General features: G+C 37.0%; 1 protein-coding gene across 2 annotated transcripts in view; it reads left to right on the forward strand.

The window, feature by feature from the left end:
• The window catches only part of pawr (PRKC, apoptosis, WT1, regulator), an 86,893-nt gene that overhangs the window by 45,241 nt on the left and 23,065 nt on the right, over positions 1–18,587 (forward strand). For both annotated transcript variants that reach the window (XM_073867466.1, XM_073867469.1), the window contains exons 3-4: positions 8,655–8,783; positions 18,394–18,422. In XM_073867466.1, coding sequence (XP_073723567.1) covers positions 8,655–8,783; positions 18,394–18,422 — 158 coding nt within the window. The remainder of the gene's footprint in view (positions 1–8,654; positions 8,784–18,393; positions 18,423–18,587) is intronic.

The following is an 18,587-nucleotide window of genomic DNA, read 5'->3' on the forward strand; positions in this document are numbered from 1 at the left end:
ATATATATATATATATATATATATATATATATATATATATATATATATATATATATATATATATATTTAGAATATATATATATATACATAAATATTTAGAATATATATATATATACATAAATATATATAATATAGAATATATAAAAATATAAATAAATATATATACACATGTAAATGTTTCTTAAATACTTGCATAAATGTGTGTGTATTTATATATACATAATAATTAAACACAGAGAACACATTTGTATATTATGTTACAAATTGCTTTTATTTTGTATGCGATTAATCGCGATTAATCTTTGCCCAGCACTAAAAATAAGTTGTCCTTCCCTCAATACCATACAATCCTTCTGACTTGCAATTCCAAGTAGTTATGAATTACAGTTGTGGTATGAACCAAAGCCTATTTCCATATAAAAAAGAGTCAAGCCCTGTCCCACCACAACCACAACCCAAGTGTTACAATACATTAACTTAAAACATTAAGCCAGTTTGTGGAACCAAACAGTAGGCCTGCAAGATATATCTGAATCATAGTTTATCAAAAAATATGCATATTACATCACTGTGATTTTTTATACTTTAAAACGATATGTACAGTCATTAGTTTTGGCCATAAACAATACATATAGATACTATAGAGAGTGATTAAAGAATGTATATAAGAGCCTCTGCTTATTTTAATAGAGGATATTCTTTAACCCTCTGGGGTCCAATCATTTTTGGGACACTGGCAGAGGTTCTGACGTGCTCTTACATTTGGCCTTTTTCAGTTGCTTTAAAACACAATGATGGCAAGTGTCTCATAACACTGCATTCAGCACAAACTGGGCTACAATATTATATGAGCTACATGTATATACATGTTTGTATTTTTGAGAGAAAAAATGTTTGTGCGTGGTTTTTAAAAAAGCAAAATTTTTAAGTCACTGATATAAGTCCACAAAACCCATACTAAACATGTTTTCTCAAGACTTTTCTAAACAGAATCTAGTAGTCTAGTTTTTTCTTTAAAATCATGTAAAATCATTCTGCCTACTCATTCACATAAAACTATACAGGCGTTTATGAGCAATGTGTATTCATATTACACATTTAAGCAGAAACAACTCAGTGTACACCGCAGACCTCAGGCTCGAGGAATCACAGATAGCAATATATTAATATTTCATAAAAAATCCATGTCCATGTCCATGGATTTTGTTATGGGGTTAAAAAAGGATTCTGGTGTTTTTGGTAGTTATGCATTATGATAAGATTTATATTAGTGTATATTCATGTGATAGATTTTTTTGTTCCCTATGGCATTTGAGATCAGTCTGACCCAGAATGACATTTGGCACTGCATGACGTCAGACTTAACAAGTGGATAGGTAGTCCCACCCCTAATTCACACCTTTTGGTTAAGCCAAAAGTTCTGATTTTGGCTTGCTCATACAAAGAGAGCAATGTATTGAATGTTACACACATCCAGATGTTTATAGGCTTCAATAATTGTATAAGTAATGGATTACAGTTGTTTCTCTACATAGTACAGTTAAAGCTATTGACATAACATTCCGTGAAACCATAATTTGAATCCCATTTTCCTGTTTACAAAATATACCCCTAAAATGCAAGCAAATGTCCCTGCTTTTGAAAAGTATTGCATTGCAGTACATTGTCTTTGCCACGTATTTAAGAGACCTAATACTGTTTTTACCATTATCTGTGTTCAGTCACTGAACGCTCTCCTCCCTAGTCAAACATGGGCGAAAATAAACAGGGAAGTCACTAACAGAAACCCCGTCACACTGTTTACTCCAACATTAGAAGAGCTCTGCAGTCTGTCTGTGCAAACGCAACAAGATAACCAGCCACATCTGGTCAGTAGTCGCTTCAAGGGTTATTTAACTCCGAATGCACTCTTTCAGTCCCCGAGGAAGGATGAGAATCAGGTTATTGATTCAGAACGAATTCCGCTTCACAACATCAATGTGTTTAAATCGGAGAAAACAGGCTATAGGGAATATGCAATGATATTTATGGCTTCCTGCGGTCGCGTGTAATTCTTCATAATAACAACCTTTTAGGATGTGGTTCTTCAAGCAGTTGTTTATTCCCGGTCGTAAACAAGTGTGATATGTAGCTGTATACAGTTTCTGTCAGAGCTGTTTCATGCACATCACCGCCACTTGCAACGGTTATTAGATCATTGGGAAGTACTTTGTTTCATGCACAAGTCTCAAGTCTTTACTTCAGAGCTCTGGTTGTTTCCTCATCCATATAATGCACATCTTCTACATGACAAATATAGCAAAACATCAAGCAGCCATTACGCGTGAGGAATTGCAAAGCATGTAATTAGCAAATTCTACATATGACTGGAAAATTACAGTGGAGTCTTGTGATGAGTGAATTTCATGCATTCATAATATTTTTCACTATTTTTATTGGTTGCTGCACAGCAGTGTTCTGCCTGTCAATCATCCCCAGAAATTAGAGAAGGTCAAAATCGAAATTAAATACATTGCTGTTATAAAGCTAAGGAAAATGTGACCCTGCCTGTGAGAACCGAATGAAAAACTTCAATATTGAATACCGTATTTTTCGGTCTATAAGCCGCGTTTTTTTTTTATAACTTGGCTGGTGCTGCGTCTTATAGTCAGGTGCGCCTTGTAAGTCAGTATGAATGTATTTTAACATTTATGAGGCAAGAAACATCATTACCGTCTACAGCCGCGAGAGTCCGCCATATGCAGCTTCTGTATTTTTGTAATTCAATGGATTCAGTAATGTGGAATGACGAGTATGCAAACTTCACGCTAGTTGGCTTATTCGGTTAATTTAGCCTTGTTTAAAAACTGATTATATTACTTTTAACATACAGACATCTATTCATCCTGCTGTTCTGTCTGCTATTGTTAGTTGAATAACTTTCCTTTCCAGATTATATGTCTGTTCTTCGGCTTGGATTTTGTGAAATAATTTTCTAAATAAACGCGACGTATAGTCCACTGTGACTTAAATATGTTATTTTGTCTTAATGACGCATTTTTTAATGATGCGGCTTATACTCTGGCATTAAACGCTGATGCCCAATCTCATTTATTGGATTAAAAGACTTCAACCTGGATTTCACAGCCATGGTCACAAATATATACTGTATGTTTTCCTAAATATTTTATAAAAGGTGAATTCGATATTTTTTGACGATGAGATTACTGTCACATGAATCAACCTGAATTCACCCTGTCTGCTTTTAAGCAGCTTTTCTGCTTTGGGCAACTATTACAATGTGTTTGAATTTAGCATACCACAGCCATGCAGAGTTTTGCTGCTTAGGGTGTTTTGAAATTCAATTCAAGTTTTCAAATAATTGCATCAGTCTGTGGATGGCTGTTAAATAAAAATTTTATCCACTCTTTGCCTCACACTAAATCGAAAAGGCATGTACGTTTGAGATAGCAGCTTAACTAACTAGACTAATAAGGGACCACACAAGCAAAACTCTAATATTAAGAGTTTTAGCTATTAAAAATAATTGTTTAGTCTTTCGGAGTGATTATATTGAATACTTAAATAATCTCTGCAAAATACTGCATATTTACACAACAGTTTACAGTTTCCTCAGTCACAATTTATGGAGCAAAGACCTCAGTGGTTTCCTGGAAGTATGTTGTTTCAGAAACAAGGCTACCATTTTAGGAGAGATGGTGCAAAGCTGTGAATTCTTTCCCTGCTTTCACAAACATTCCTCCAAAACCTCATAATACACCCTGTGGACTGTAGTGGTTACATTTGAAAGCAACTTTTCTGGAACAGTCATCTTAGATCTGGTATGGTCCAAGTTGCGGATTAAGTCTGACTTTTGTTTTAATCCTGTTGTTTTTATTAGTTTTATGTTTGACTGATGGAGTCAGTCCTATAGTGTATGCTATAAAATGTCGTTTTGGATTTATGCATGCTTAAATCTCTTTTTTGGGGAGGTGTGGATTGACATTGCTTACTCTCTGAGACCATGTTGTGTGGTTTATCTTCTCACAGGTCATAAGGCAAATGTTGGATTTTTTTAAAAACACAATGTCTTTGGTCTGAACCTTTAAAAATCAATTTCAGCTATGTCTTTGGCAGCTATGATGATGGCCTTTGTAAACTACCTCTTATAAATCCAATATGTGAATCTTAAAGTAATAATTCACCAAAAAGAAAACTCTATGATGTTGTTCCAAATCTTCTATGAATAACATGGAACGTTCTTTTGAACCAAACGGGATTGAAACAATTTTTTTTCTTTAAATGGCTTTACATTTGCATAATCTCAGGCATAATGTATAGGAATTTGGAAATGTTAAAAGGCAGTTTGATCAGGTCTTTAAATAGTTTACAACATAAGATCTGTTGTTCCAGTAATAACACAAGAGATGTGTCTAGTTAAGGACAACACATTAAATGTGTTGTCCTTAAATAGACACAAGATGTGTTGTTTTGGCACATTCGTTTTAAGAGTATAAGATCAGCTGTAACTTTAAAATAAATGAAATGGCTTTTTCAGCTGTGCCCAAAATAATCTTTGGATTCTGTGTCAAATCATTTAGCAACCCACAAGTCATTTGTCTCTCTCTCTCTCTCTCTTTTCTTTTTCCTAACTCGCTCCCTCTAACCTAGACACACACACACACACACACACACACACACGCACACACTTTTCACCTTCCATTGGTGTAATACATCATCCTAATGAACCTATGTAGCCAGGGCATGAAATACTTGATTAATCCACAGTTATTAAATGCAGTCGGCTGTGGACATCAGAAGGGAAGAGCATCCAAAGCCCTTTGGCTTGACTCTCTATTAATCTAGTGCAAAACTGGCCTGAATCACATGCAAAAAACACTATACAAAGACAAACTTTTTGCAAGTTTGTTTTCTCACTTTTCACTCGTGAAAAAAATGTAAATCGAATCATTGTGGCCTTGAATATAATTGGTCAATGTTTTAACGCAATATGTTAGTTAATTTGTGTTAGCAATGCAAAAGTCATGGTCTTGAAACCCAGGGGAAACTTACTGATATAAAATGTATACATATAAATATATAAATAAATAAATATATATTCATGTAAACATTTTATAGACTGTTTTAGCAGCAACAACATAAACAAACGGCTTTTGTGGACTAAACACAACTTCTGGTAAACTTCCACATAGAATTAATAACAACAAAGTGCTTTTACAGGAGTTTATTTCTGATATCAAGGGAAGTAAATGACAAGTAAATTACCTTCGTTCATAAATCTTATCTAATGCGTATTAACTATTACACTGAGCTAACGTTAATGTGTAAAATTAATGTATACAATGTTAACTACAAGTCCTAAAATTCTTGCCTGGCTGCCAAACCTTTGTTGTGATCCTTGCTCAATGTCTCCCCTCATCTCAGCAAACCAAAACATTTTATTTTCAACAAGGTAATTGTTTCAGAGATCAGTCAGACAGATAAATAAATAAAGACTAGAAGTTTACTTCGGTTCAGGCCTGTAACCGCGACAATGGCCGTGCGTCAAACGAAACTTTCCATATAACAAAGTTCAAAGAAATATTTATATACTGTTTTATCCAAAGTGACTTGCAGTGCATTACAAGCTATACTTTTTTATCAGTATGTGTGTTCCCTGGGTTCGAACACATGACCTTTTGCGCTGCAAACGCAATCCTCTACCACTGAGCTGTACAGGAAATACAGTGAGGGCACAAAATTTTGATTGTATTTTGATGAATTGTATATTTTGCATTTTTTATGACAAGATGGTGGGGCACCATAGTCGAGATGTTGAGACTGGAGGGAAAGAGGTACTTTAAGCATTCCTGTTTCTAGGAAAACAGTATTAACATGATTGATCACAGGTCATTTCTTTCCACTGAAAAAAATTCCCACACATGCATTTCTAATAAAGCTGAAGATGAACCCAGATGGAGAGTTTCATATAAATATGATGTCCTTGTGGCTAAGATGCAAGAAGGTTAAAGGTGCGATCAAACCTGTTTCATTTATGCGCGTTTGTGTAGGGCTATAGAAGATTCACATTTGTTCTTATTTTACCCTCCATATCCCCGTTTAACCTCTCATTTTATCTTTATATCTTTGTTGATTTTCGTGAAAGTAGAGGAAATTCCAAACGAGACATTTTGGCAGTTTGGTTTCCTTAAATGGCTGTTGGGACTGAAGAGTCCTGAAGCTTAAAGTACATTTTGTTTCAAAATATCAAGAATATGATTTGTCATAACCCCTTTAAATTGGCTCCTTTACCACACACAGGTAGTGTGATCTTATGAAACTTTGGCATGAGTTGAAATCAGACTGAAATACATCTTAACTAAAAAATGGCTTATTGAATTTCCAGTGTTTTATGTTTGGCTATTTGCCTTTTAAAGTTTCATATGTCATATTTTATTATAAATACATATATACAGCGTGACTCACAGGATGTGCTCACAGGAACATTCAGCATTCTGGAAATGTGCCTATAACCATTCCCATCAAATTGCTTTTCAACGATAAAATTACAAAGATCTTGAGAGAGTTCTTTGCTTTTACCCATCGTGGAGTCTTTCCTGTGTGCCTCCTGGGTAATGAGAAACTGATATCAATTAGTACTGATAGGGGGAAGGGTTTCTCTCTCAATACTGACAGATTTCAGGTGATCTCCTGGCTTTCTATGCCATTTTGCACAATTTTCTCTTCATGTGTTCAATTAGGGATGCACCGAAATGAAAATTCTTGGCCGAAGCCGAAAAAGAGGAAACCAAGGCCGAAAAACCGAAATCGAAACACCGAAATAAATTATTATGGCAATTATTAGTACAAATGCATTTATGGCTATCACCGTGTACTAACTTTACTAGGGGTGTGTGACGGATCACAAAACTCACGGTTCGGATCACATTACAGTTTTTGAGGCACGGATCTGATTATTTTTCAGATCAGCAAAAAGGGGGTGGGAAAATCTAATAACAAATAAAGAAATTGCAAATATTTATAAAAAAGAACAAAGTTGCACATTAATAAGGGCTAACATTAGCATTAGGCACAGAAATCGAATTAAATGAGTCATAACACTGTCTTTGTATAAATAAAATGTATTATTATTTTTAGAGCTACAGAAGTGATTTTCTTTTTGTCTTGGGTTAACATTAATGACACAGACTTAAGTAGGTTAACTGAGGTAACTGTCTCTTTAAGACCAAATGAGCAGAGACTGGTTTCTGCCTGTAAATCTATACATACACTTAAGACATAAACAAATGTTTTTATTAGGAAAATAATACTGTGGAGATCATATTGAATATGTGTCCTGTCAATAATAGAAAGATTTTGAGGGCACTTAAACGCGCATACAGAGACTGAGGGCGAATCCCAAACAGCGCAGCATAACAACGTTACATTGTTTTTCATTCCTTTATTCTGCAAATGTATGTTAATGGACTACGAGACACATTTGCGCGACTCTCTCTAAAGTTTACATATCAAGAGTTCTGATCTTTGAATTCATTCAACCGCATGTGCCTCTGTGCGTACAGAAAGCTGCTCACTTTGCAGCATCCACACCGCATACATGTTGCTTCAGACAAGCACGTGCAGGTCGCGGTTTCTGATTGCGTCGTCACAACATTTCGGCCGTATTGTTTCGGTGATAAAAGTCTTTCTTGCTCTTTTGGGGAATTTTTGGCTGAAAATTTTCGGTGGCCGAAAATTCGGTGCATCCCTATGTTCAATACTTATTCCCAGTGTCATTTCACTTTATTTATTATGACTCAACTTGTATACTTAAATGTTCTGAATTCTTTGTATGAATTCGATATTTGGCTTAATGGCTACATCTGGTGGAAATTTTGTGTCAAGAGCTCACTTAGAAATCCCCTAACTGATAAAAATTCTGATGTGTCAAATACTTGTTTTCCCCGCTGTATGTATTAATACTATAATGGCTTATTTTGGACATGTCTTTACAGTGAATAACTAGTGACAGTTACTTGCCCCTGGTTTATTCGTTGTCTTAATTGACATAAATGACTGTCATTAGGCAGGGTGACTTTCTCAATTTTAGCTGACAGGCAGCGAGGAGCAGAAGTGACCTTTTTTTGGTGCAGTCTAAGCTGATGAATTGTGTTTACTGGTCCTGGGGGACAGGGAAAGGAATAGTGTGGACTTGTGTTTGTATATTCACTTGTGTGAGTGCCTATGAGAGGTTTCATATGTAGAGTTTGGCCCATCCCCAGGAAGCGTTGATAAAACAGGCTGTCCGGAAAAGCTCGTGCAAATTATCACATTCCAGTTTAGCCTTTTAAGGTTGTTTTTACCCTCCCAACCCTGTGTTGGGCTCCTCCTACACTCTCTCTGTTGTAGTCTCATGATTCAGGAAAGACTAGGTTTATAAGCAGCCTGTAAACCGGTTTACTCACTGTCTCTTTGATCACATTTGACATGTAATTCTAAGTGCACAATGTACATTTATTTCTGCCACATAAGCAATCATCTTTGAAAATATGGGTGTTTGTTCAGCACAGTTATAGTTTGGGGTTTTGAACGCATCACATCCTTTATCTGAAATTAATCTACAAAATCTCTCCTTCTGAACAAACAAACTGACTGTGCCTGATTTATTTCTGCAGAGCTTGGATGAGCTTGACGATGATGATGGTGAAGAGAAGGAGACTAAGGTGGATGAAAGTCTTACACAGCACAACACGGTACAGAATGAGGCGATGACTCCTGACCCTGGAGCAGATCACTTGATACAGGTAAGACTGTGTTTGTCTGTTGGTTTCAGTAATATACCTGCGACTTGTGACCGACTATTTTGCCATACAGAGGCAGTGTTGATCAAAAAACAAACACAATCACAGCAAGCAACAAAGAGAAAAAGAAACAGCAGACCGCCACTTTGTCTCAAGCCACATTACAAAGCAAGATAATAACTCTTTTGACACTGGGCATGTTAGTGTTTGGTATTTAACTTTTGTTGTGACCCCATCTAGGTTTGGGTGCAACATCAACAGGATTTCAGCAACAATCATTTTTTACCGTTTTAAGGGGTGACCAAAGGCCGAAGTAACAAACCCAATATTGAACTAACTGAAAAAGAAACTAAACATCTAAGGCTTTGACCACACGAAGCCGGTGCATTCCCTATCCGATCATTTTTTTTCTTGTTCTAAAAAAAATCCGTAAACACGGCGTCGTCTCAAGAAATATCTGCGCACACACGAAACCACTGAAACCGACTGAAAGCGGTGTAGTATATAAACCGGACCAGTATGGGGCGCTGTAATTCTGCCACAGATATACACTATACACGGAGAAGAAGACTTTGTTCATGCGCATAACCAACGTATGGTGTTGTCCATTATCGCTTGTTGCTCACCACAATTGCATAGAAGCAATAGATTTTGCTGTAATAAAGCTAGTAGGCTTAGTAGCTTCTGTAGCACGAACACAATCACGTAGTCCGCCGTTATTGTTGTTGCTGTTACGTGTGACGCTTCCGACACGTGATGTGATGCCGTTTTCGCTTCACAAAATATACGGATTGGCTGTACACACGAAACCGCAAGGGTGTCGATTTCAGATTTATCCACTTTAGGACCCGGTTTCAAAAAATAACGGTTTCAGTCTCCCAAAACGCCGGATCGGTGTGGATGAAACGCCAATACGATAAAAAATGTTTACGTATACAGTGATACATGTCTCCGTGTGGACAGCCCCTAAGTGTAGAAAAAGGAAAGTTTAGAGAAAGCCTATAGATAAGTTTCGATGACATGCATTCATAATCCAGTCGTTTATTGGTATCATACAGTAAGTGTAGTGCTGTAAAGTAATTCTTACTGTAGTAAATTACAATTATAACTCACTCCAAAATTGAATGGCAAACATGTTGAGTATAAGCAGAGAGTCTGTCAATTTATTATATGACACTGGGACATCCTCTTCTTTGACTTCATTCAATCTCTGTTAGTTCTCCTTGCTTTTTTAGCTTACATTGGAAGCTCCCCCTAGGGGAGGTGCTTTGACATAACACCATAACACTTTCATCAGAAATGAATCTCTTTGAAGCACATATTCAAGCACATTTTTGTAGATAATTTCAGATTGAATAAAACATTTTATTTATTGTTTATTTCAAAATCGTATAAAATATATCAAATGTAATGTGTACGTTATATAGTGTAATGTGTATATTTAGATACACGCAATGATTGAGCCAAAACCAAAAACATTAGGTTATATGTATATAAAGGGGAGAGTGGGGCGCAACCTAACGCTTTTTGGTTTTGGCTCAATCATTCAAAAAATATATTTGAGTTTGATTCATTATATTTATACTTACCATTCTTGGACAATTACACCAAACGTGACAGAAGTGGGGTTAATTGTAACAGGCAGGGGGTTAGTTGTAACACTTGCTAAAATTTAAGTTTGCAGGCAAATATTTCAATACTATTTTTTTGTCTATATACTTGAAGTGGATATTGTTTATATATCTGTCTATAATAGACAGTTATCCACACTGTATTCATTCATCCAGCCCTTTTCTAACAATATTTCAATTATAAATGGATACAAATGTCTAAATATGTGAGACAAAGCAGCACAATTATGACAAAAATGTTTTATATGTGACCCAGTCTGTCAAATTCTGAGATAATGAGGATCAAAGTCTGATTTTAGCCATTTCATTATGATTTCAATCTTTGACGTGACCTTATTCAATCAATATTAAAGATATGAACAAAAATAAATTTGACACACATTTTTGCTAAGAAAGGCACATTTATTTTGTTGGCAGCCTGCAATCATTAGTGTGTAGCCTATTTAAAACAACAACAAGAATTATGCTAATTTTTGTGGTTTTCATACCATAAGTGCTGAGGGGTTAGTTGTAACAGTGTTACAGTTAACCCCGCTGGGTCAAAATATTTTCAAGCCCACCAAAAAAGTTGCCAAGAGCTGCAGACATATTTCAAAACGAGTCAACAAAACACTAATATGACATAACATTGGATTTGGTATGTTACACATCCAACTTAGAAACTGAAAAAAAAAACCATATGATGAAAAAATGTACTTGCATGCCACCAAAACAAAACACTCGTTCATCAATAACTCTCTGGAAAAACATTATACATTTCCAATAATTTGGAAAAAAAAAAACGGGAAAAACAAAACAAAACACTCAACCCTGTGCAACAATGTAAACAGTCTGTGTTACAACTAACCCTGCGTTAGTTTTTGCCCCGTGCACCTCTATATTAGTTTAATTGAATCAATTCTAAAGCCTTTTTTGCATAAGAAACACACCAATATGATCGAGGTCAGGAATGGTACTGGGGTAATTGCCCATCAGTAGAGCCCTGGGAAAATGACTGCATCTTTTTCTAAATGATGCATCATTTTGGTTGATCTAATTTTCTGCTGTTTTGTCTTGTTGTCTCACATGTAGTTTCATCTTACTTAAATGCATAAATGAAACTATTAGGACATGATTAACTCTACAGTCCCACTGACACTGGGTGTTTTGGGATCTCAGAACAGCATCTCAAAGCCATAAAACAACTTTAGCACATTTATAATTGTTAAAATAAAGAAACACCCAGAGCCAAGATTATGTGAGCAGTTACATGTGTTTCTTGTAAACCTGGACTTGTTCAGCACTGTGTGTAAACCAGCGGTTGTCCAGATGTTGGCCTCTGTTGTATAACTGCCTACGTGGAATTCCCATGTTATATGAACGATTTTGGAAGGACGTGTGCTGCCGTGCATTAAGAGATATGCTTAAGGTCACATGATTGAGTATATCTGTGCTAAAATGTGGTAGATTTACACATTTTCAGACATGTGTCCTGCAAGTGTAACTTTTTCATTGTTGCTACATTTATAAGTTGCTTGTGTGGAGTTTTACTGCTCTCTGACCTGCCGCTAAACACGGTCGTTATCTACAGAGCTTTTCACAATGTATATATGATGCTTGAAGGCTCTTTGACACAAGTCTGTTAGGTTAACAGATTACAGGGTTGGATGCACATGATGTGTCGCAAGATATTCTCTTGTACTTTACTGGTAAAGCAGAGTGCACACTGAGTGATCTTTAGCCACGATTTTGCAGTTGAAATAAAAATTGGAAATTGTATATGAATTTTATTAAAGGCGGAGTCCATGATGTTTGAAAGCCAATGTTGATATTTGAAATCACCTAAACAAACACGCCCCTACCCCAATAGAATCTGGACCTTCTGTTGATAGACCCGCCCCACACATACGCAACCCGGCATTTGATTTGATTTTATTGGCTATAAGTGTGTTTTGGTAGTCGGCCCCTCTCCTTTTCCAACGCGTTTTTCAAACATCGTGGACTCCGCCTTTAAAAGAAAAATCATCAGTTTTTTGATTACATGCTCATTGTTGGCAGACACAATGAATCTTAAATGGAAATAGTCCGCCTAGGTATTATAGGGATTAAAAACATTACAAACACCAATAGCGTAAATTAAAATCTGTATTCATCATACAGATTTAGAAGGCACCAGAAATGTTGTATAATCTGCCTTGGATTTTATGCATGATCCTCTAATTTAACAAACATACTTGTAAAAGACAAAAATGCACTACTTGTGCCCCAGCTTAATATAGGGAGAGAGTTACAGCCCATTTAGTTTGCAGTAAATTAAAAGATTGAAGCTTTATGAGTGAGTCGCTATAATTCCTAGATAATTGTTATGCAGAGACTAGTATTTCCCCTTCAGATGTTGCATATGCACGTGTGTGTGTGTGTGTGTGTGTGTGCGTGCATGCTGTGTTTGTGTGCTGTGTTTTGCTGCTTCTCTCTATAATAAAGTCCTGATCGGCTCAGGGCCTCCATCTGCTTCTGTTTAAGCTGGGCTTTACCTACCTCCTCTTCTGCCATACAAGGAATGCCTGCTGTGATACCAGAGAACCGCTAGAACTTGCGGAACCATTCAGAACATTCCACGAAATCATCTTTCTTCAATATGGGGCCAAGGCAGCAGTACATTGCTGGAAAACTTGGGTCAATCTGTGCTCTTTGCAGTAGTTTTTTTCTTTTGATAGTTTGGCTGTGGTTTAAAAGCCTTATGAGCTGCCTACCTAGGTGGCATTGAAGGTATGGTATTCTGATTGTGACAGTGCTGCCATCTAACATGTTTGGATCAAATGTTTAAACACGGATTATGCCAAAGTTGTGGTCTGGCTATCACAGGCAGGCCGATTTTAAAAGAATGTTCAGATATTCCAGTGAACCCCAAAATATCCCCCCTAAATATCATTGGCAACTTTGAACAGTCAAATATTCAATCATGTCTATGGTGCCAAAAGATGCCTTAGTGTAAAAGTATAGAGTTAATCCATAGCCTTAAACTGTTCATACTCATTTGCATTTTTAATTAGCTCTTCTTGCGTGAAGATGCTAAATGTTCCGGGAGGGATTTCCCATGCATCACCAAGCTGACCCTGGCAATAAGACCCACCAAATAGTGTCTGTGTATTTTTTACATGATAAAGGCAGCTGTTGGAATCGCTACGGATATGATGAGAATTTGCATAGTGCAATTAAAGACAACCTTAAATTCCCACTTTTCCTTATTTATTTGCATTGTAAGTTCAAAGGGACATTCCACTTTTTTTTGAAAATATGCTCATTTTCCAGCTCCTCTAGAGTTAAACATTTGATTCTTACGGTTTTGGAATCCATTCAGCTGATCTCCAGGTCTGGAGCTAGCATTTTTTGCATAGGTTAGCATAATCCATTGAATCTGATTAGACCATTAGCATCGCGCTAAAAAATAACAAAAAAGTTATGCTATTTTTCCTATTTAAAACTTGACTCTTCTGCAGTTACATTGTGTAGTGATATTACGCACTGCCCGAAAATATTCCCCTTGGTTACTTTCAATAGCAGGGGACTATTTTCTGGTACTGCGTAATATCACTACGCCTGCTGCCGCCATGTTACATCAGCAAAGTTCTTGATTATTACACCAGTTTGAGAGTATAGGTCCTAGCCATATCTGCCTAGAAAATGGCAACTTTTAATTTTCCGTCAGTCTTGGTACAAAATGTAACTACAGAAGAGTCAAGTTTTAAATAGGAAAAATAATGAAACTCTTTGGTTATTTTTTAGCGCGATGCTAATGGTCTAATCAGATTCAATGGATTATGCTAAGCTATGCTAAAAGTGGTAGCACCAGACACGGAGATCAGCTGAATGGATTCCCAAACGGTAAGAATCAAATGTTTAACTTTAGGGGAGCTGGAAAAGTAGCATATTTTCAAGAAAAGTGGAATGTCCCTTTAAGACTTTTAGCATCTATGTTTGTCTCATGAGGCCTATGTGGGCATGTTATGAACCATGTAAGCCTAAAGTATAGTTCTCTTGTCTGCTGCTCTGGCATGTCATTTTTATTAAGAGACCCCCTGAGGCACACATTGCTTGCATGCTCCCAGACATAAATTCAGTGCAGATGCTTTCAAGGTAGCAACACTTTTACATGTATGACTGCACTTACACTAATTGAGATTGCACGAAACGTGGACAAGCGAAGCATATCTTTTGGATTTTACCATTTATTGCATAAAACAGAAACGATTTAAGGCATATGAGCATAGCTCCAGAATACCAGTGCTGAACTTTATTTGAGTGCCCTTCTGAGAATTTCTTTTTAAATTGCCTGTCAAAATCACAAAGCCTGTCAAATCGCAAACAGTTATGAATTCCTTTTTAAGCAATGTGCAATTTATCAGAAGAAAATCTGGCCTCAATGCAATGAATATATTTGCTTTTTCCATTCCTGATATTTCTCTCTCTTTTCTCTCTCTCTCTCTCTCTCTCTCTCTCTCTCTCTCTCCACACACACACTTCAAAAAATGTTTTCTTCAATTCCTTTGCTTTCATGTTTCCGTTTCTAATATACAGTAAAAGAGAATTAAAGGGTCTCATTTTAATGATAAGGTTTAAGGATTTCTGTTAACTTAGATTAAAGGTCGATTTACCCGGGCGTGTAGAAACCTGCTGTATCATCATTAAGCTTCTGAGCTAAGCACTCAACATCAGGTTTCTGTGTTTAGTTACAAACTTTCCCCAGTGTCACCTTTCACTTCACTATGTTCCAGTTTACCATTTCAGCTATACAAACAGTCAACTTGATACTAGATCTCTTTATCACCTCTAGATTTTTAAAGCACATAATCACTATTATGGTTTGTGATGTCATAATGACACATTTAAAATCATTTGAAACTGTGTTTGCAACCCATGTAGCCTCCATAATGTGAAACCTTTCCATGTGGACCAAGGTTTTCAACTGGTACAAGTAGTAGTGGATTAAAATACTGTAGTACTTAAAGGCCGAGTACCAAAACATACATCGTTGCCTGGGTTGCATCTGTGTGGGGCGGGTCTATCAAAAGAAGGTCTAGATTCTATTGGAGTAGGGGCGTGTTTGTTTAGGTGATTTAAAATATTAACAATTTGCTTTCAGAGATCATGCACCCCGCCTTTAAAAGTAATGTTGGTAGTGGTTCAAAATGATACATTTTATTGTCTTTGTAAAGCTTTGTGTATTTAAGAGATAAATACTGTATCTGTTAAAGCTGTAAGCTGTAGAAATGTTTAAAATGTTTTGGCTCTGTGAATTTAGATATCCTATAAATCTCGCTTATCTAAACAGTATTCATAAGGCTCTGATTCATAGTCTCTAGGCAAAACCTGGCAAACTCTGCTGCAATATTGTATCTATCATATCCAACTAATAGGCCTTTTTAATGGGGACAAAATAATGGCGGATAAAAAGCATACTTTCATCTTTTTTTTTTTGACAACACACAATGTTGTCTATAGATTGGCCATAGTCCAGTCACTGACTGATGCACAAAATAGAGCACAAAAGCCATTCGCAAGCCAACAGTCTCCGGTTTCAATCTTGATCAGTTGATTTCTACACAACCATAATGAGAGTTATGGCTCACAATGTTTCTAGTTTAATGCTTTTTGGGTAAAACTAATCATTGAATTTGACCAAGTTTGCTATATAAAAAGTTTTATTACAGCCATTGTTTTCCAAAGCTTTAAGGAGTGAAATCATTTTACTTTTTGTTTTATTGTTTTTCATTTTTCTGTCTGAAATTATGGTATCATCTATTTGACGTTAAAGTCCCCCTGTTGGGGAAAATCATGTTTTGTTGTTTATATGTCTATGTGGTGTTTTAATATGCTTTAAGACAAGCCATGTGCAAATTCATCATTTAACAACATTGCAGAGTATTTTCCCCATTAAATTGGACACTTGTTCCCGCTGTTTAAAATGGCGTTATTTTCCAACATCAAAAACATGTAACCCATCACATCGACACAGTTGAATGCGTAGAGCAGTAGTTTGAGGTTTAGATGTTATGTATGGATGCCACATAGACGCAGCGCTGAAACGATTGCATCACAGGTGCTTCAGATCTACTTCTGTGCTGTTTATACCTGTTAACATCAGCGCTTTAGATTAGTGCTGCAATCATGCAGTTCACGTAGCAGAGTCCTGCACGGGTCAATTTTTGGAGACCTGCTCCTGCCCGTACCCGCAAAGTTCAGCACCAGATCCGACCCGTCACCCGTGATAATATCAAAATTAAATCCGCACCCGTCCGGACCCGTTAATATTTGGCCCGTTACCCGACCCGTACCCGCACATACATAAATCACACACGCTAAAATCATATCAATTAAAGTGCTTTATTTTTTATCTCGTACCTCTCTCAACCTCACAACAGCGACATGAATAGGCTAATGAAACAGGCTAAAGTGCTCTCTGTTTTGTGCCATTTAAGTAGCCTATCGGCACAAATGGAACCTGATAACCATACACAAATAGACCTATTAATAATAAACCAAGAAAAAGAACAACCTACCTACACAACCCCTGCTGTGCTCCTAAGTCTCGTCTCGAAATGCTTTCTAAGAGAAGACGTTCAGCTTCCGGCTATCAACAGCAAAACTTTATGCCAGAGTCCTGCAACGCTCGCTCCAACTAGGCTACGAGAAGAATCAACAAAGGTCACGCACTGTTGTAGTGGTGACGTGATGGGTCGGCGCTAAGCGTCGAGAGTTGAAAGAGATTCAAGTTTGGGTGAAATGCTCCGCTCGTCAATGTCAGTTCTCACACGGCCGTACAATCACAGTGGAGAAGGGGCGGGACAAGTATCACAACAACCAAACGAACTCACAGATTAAGTATCACAGCTAAAAAGCACTTGGCCTGAAAAAACAGCCGTGTTTAAAAGTTTTGGTGTGCACATCCTTAAACATACAAATTTTGCACATATTTTCATTTGCACTACTACCCGCCCGCACCACCAATGTGCAGCATCCACCTGGATGATGCGACGGCAGCCATATTGCAGCAGAACGCCCACCACACACCATCTTATTAGTGGAGAGGAGATAGAGTGATATAACCAATTAGTATGAGGGATGATTAGTAGGCCAATGGGCAAGTTTGTTTATATATAAAGTCCTGGCCAAACTTGCCCATTTGCCTACTAATCATCCCTCATACTAATTGGCTATATCACTCTATCTCCTCTCCACTAATAAGCTGGTGTGTGGTGGGCGTTCTGGCGCAATATGGCTGCCGTCGCATCATGCAGGTGGATGCTGCACATTGGTGGTGGTTGAGGAGATTCCCCCATTCATATGTAAAGCGCTTTGAGTATTGAGAAAAGTGCTATATAAATGTAACGACATAATATATGCTATTATGATCCTCAAAGATGCGTTTTAACCAATACAAGTATTGACTACAGTCAATTTAAACATCACATATAAAGTTATGCAAAATGAACTGTAGTACCTATTATGGTTAACTGTCTTATGGTTAAAGTTGGATAAACTGCAAAGTCAGTCAGACTCTGCAAGACTACGACATCTAAGCTCTAACCTCCTCTCATGGGTACAATGCCAAGATAAATCTCTGTTGCTTAAAACTACAATCTATACCTTTTTATGGTTAAGAATAAATAGAGACAAATATCAGCTTTTAGTGAGCATTTGAGAATGGTCATCATAACCTGTAGGCTGCCAGAGTGATGGAGCTTGTTTTGATGTGTCTCTTTGGATCAAACACATCGGTAAGGCTCTGCGATGACGATGAGTTATAGTACCGATTTATTGTTTTGGTTTTGTTTTATAATTCAGAAAAGGGCCTATAAAATAGGGCATGGTTTTTAGAAGGCAATGGAAAGAAAGTGTTCTGCGTGGGCTTGTGTTTGTGTCTGTTTCACTCTGTTTGCCTGTCTGTCTGTCTATTAATGCCTGGGATGTCTGTTCATTCTTGTTCTTCTGTTTTCTTTCAGGACACACCGAGGTCCAGATGTCATAAGAGGTGAGTCTGACTCAATTTTATATCTGCGGGTGAGATTGAATGTTTTGGCCTTGCACCGACGTTGTATTTATGCTCATCTGGTGGCCTCTCTCCAATATAAAGGATATGTGGCTTAAATTTCAGTTTAGCAAAAATGTTGATAAAAGAAGAAGAAAAGGATTTAAA

Source organism: Misgurnus anguillicaudatus, chromosome 1 (genome assembly GCF_027580225.2).
Source record: "Misgurnus anguillicaudatus chromosome 1, ASM2758022v2, whole genome shotgun sequence".
NCBI lineage: Eukaryota > Metazoa > Chordata > Actinopteri > Cypriniformes > Cobitidae > Misgurnus > Misgurnus anguillicaudatus.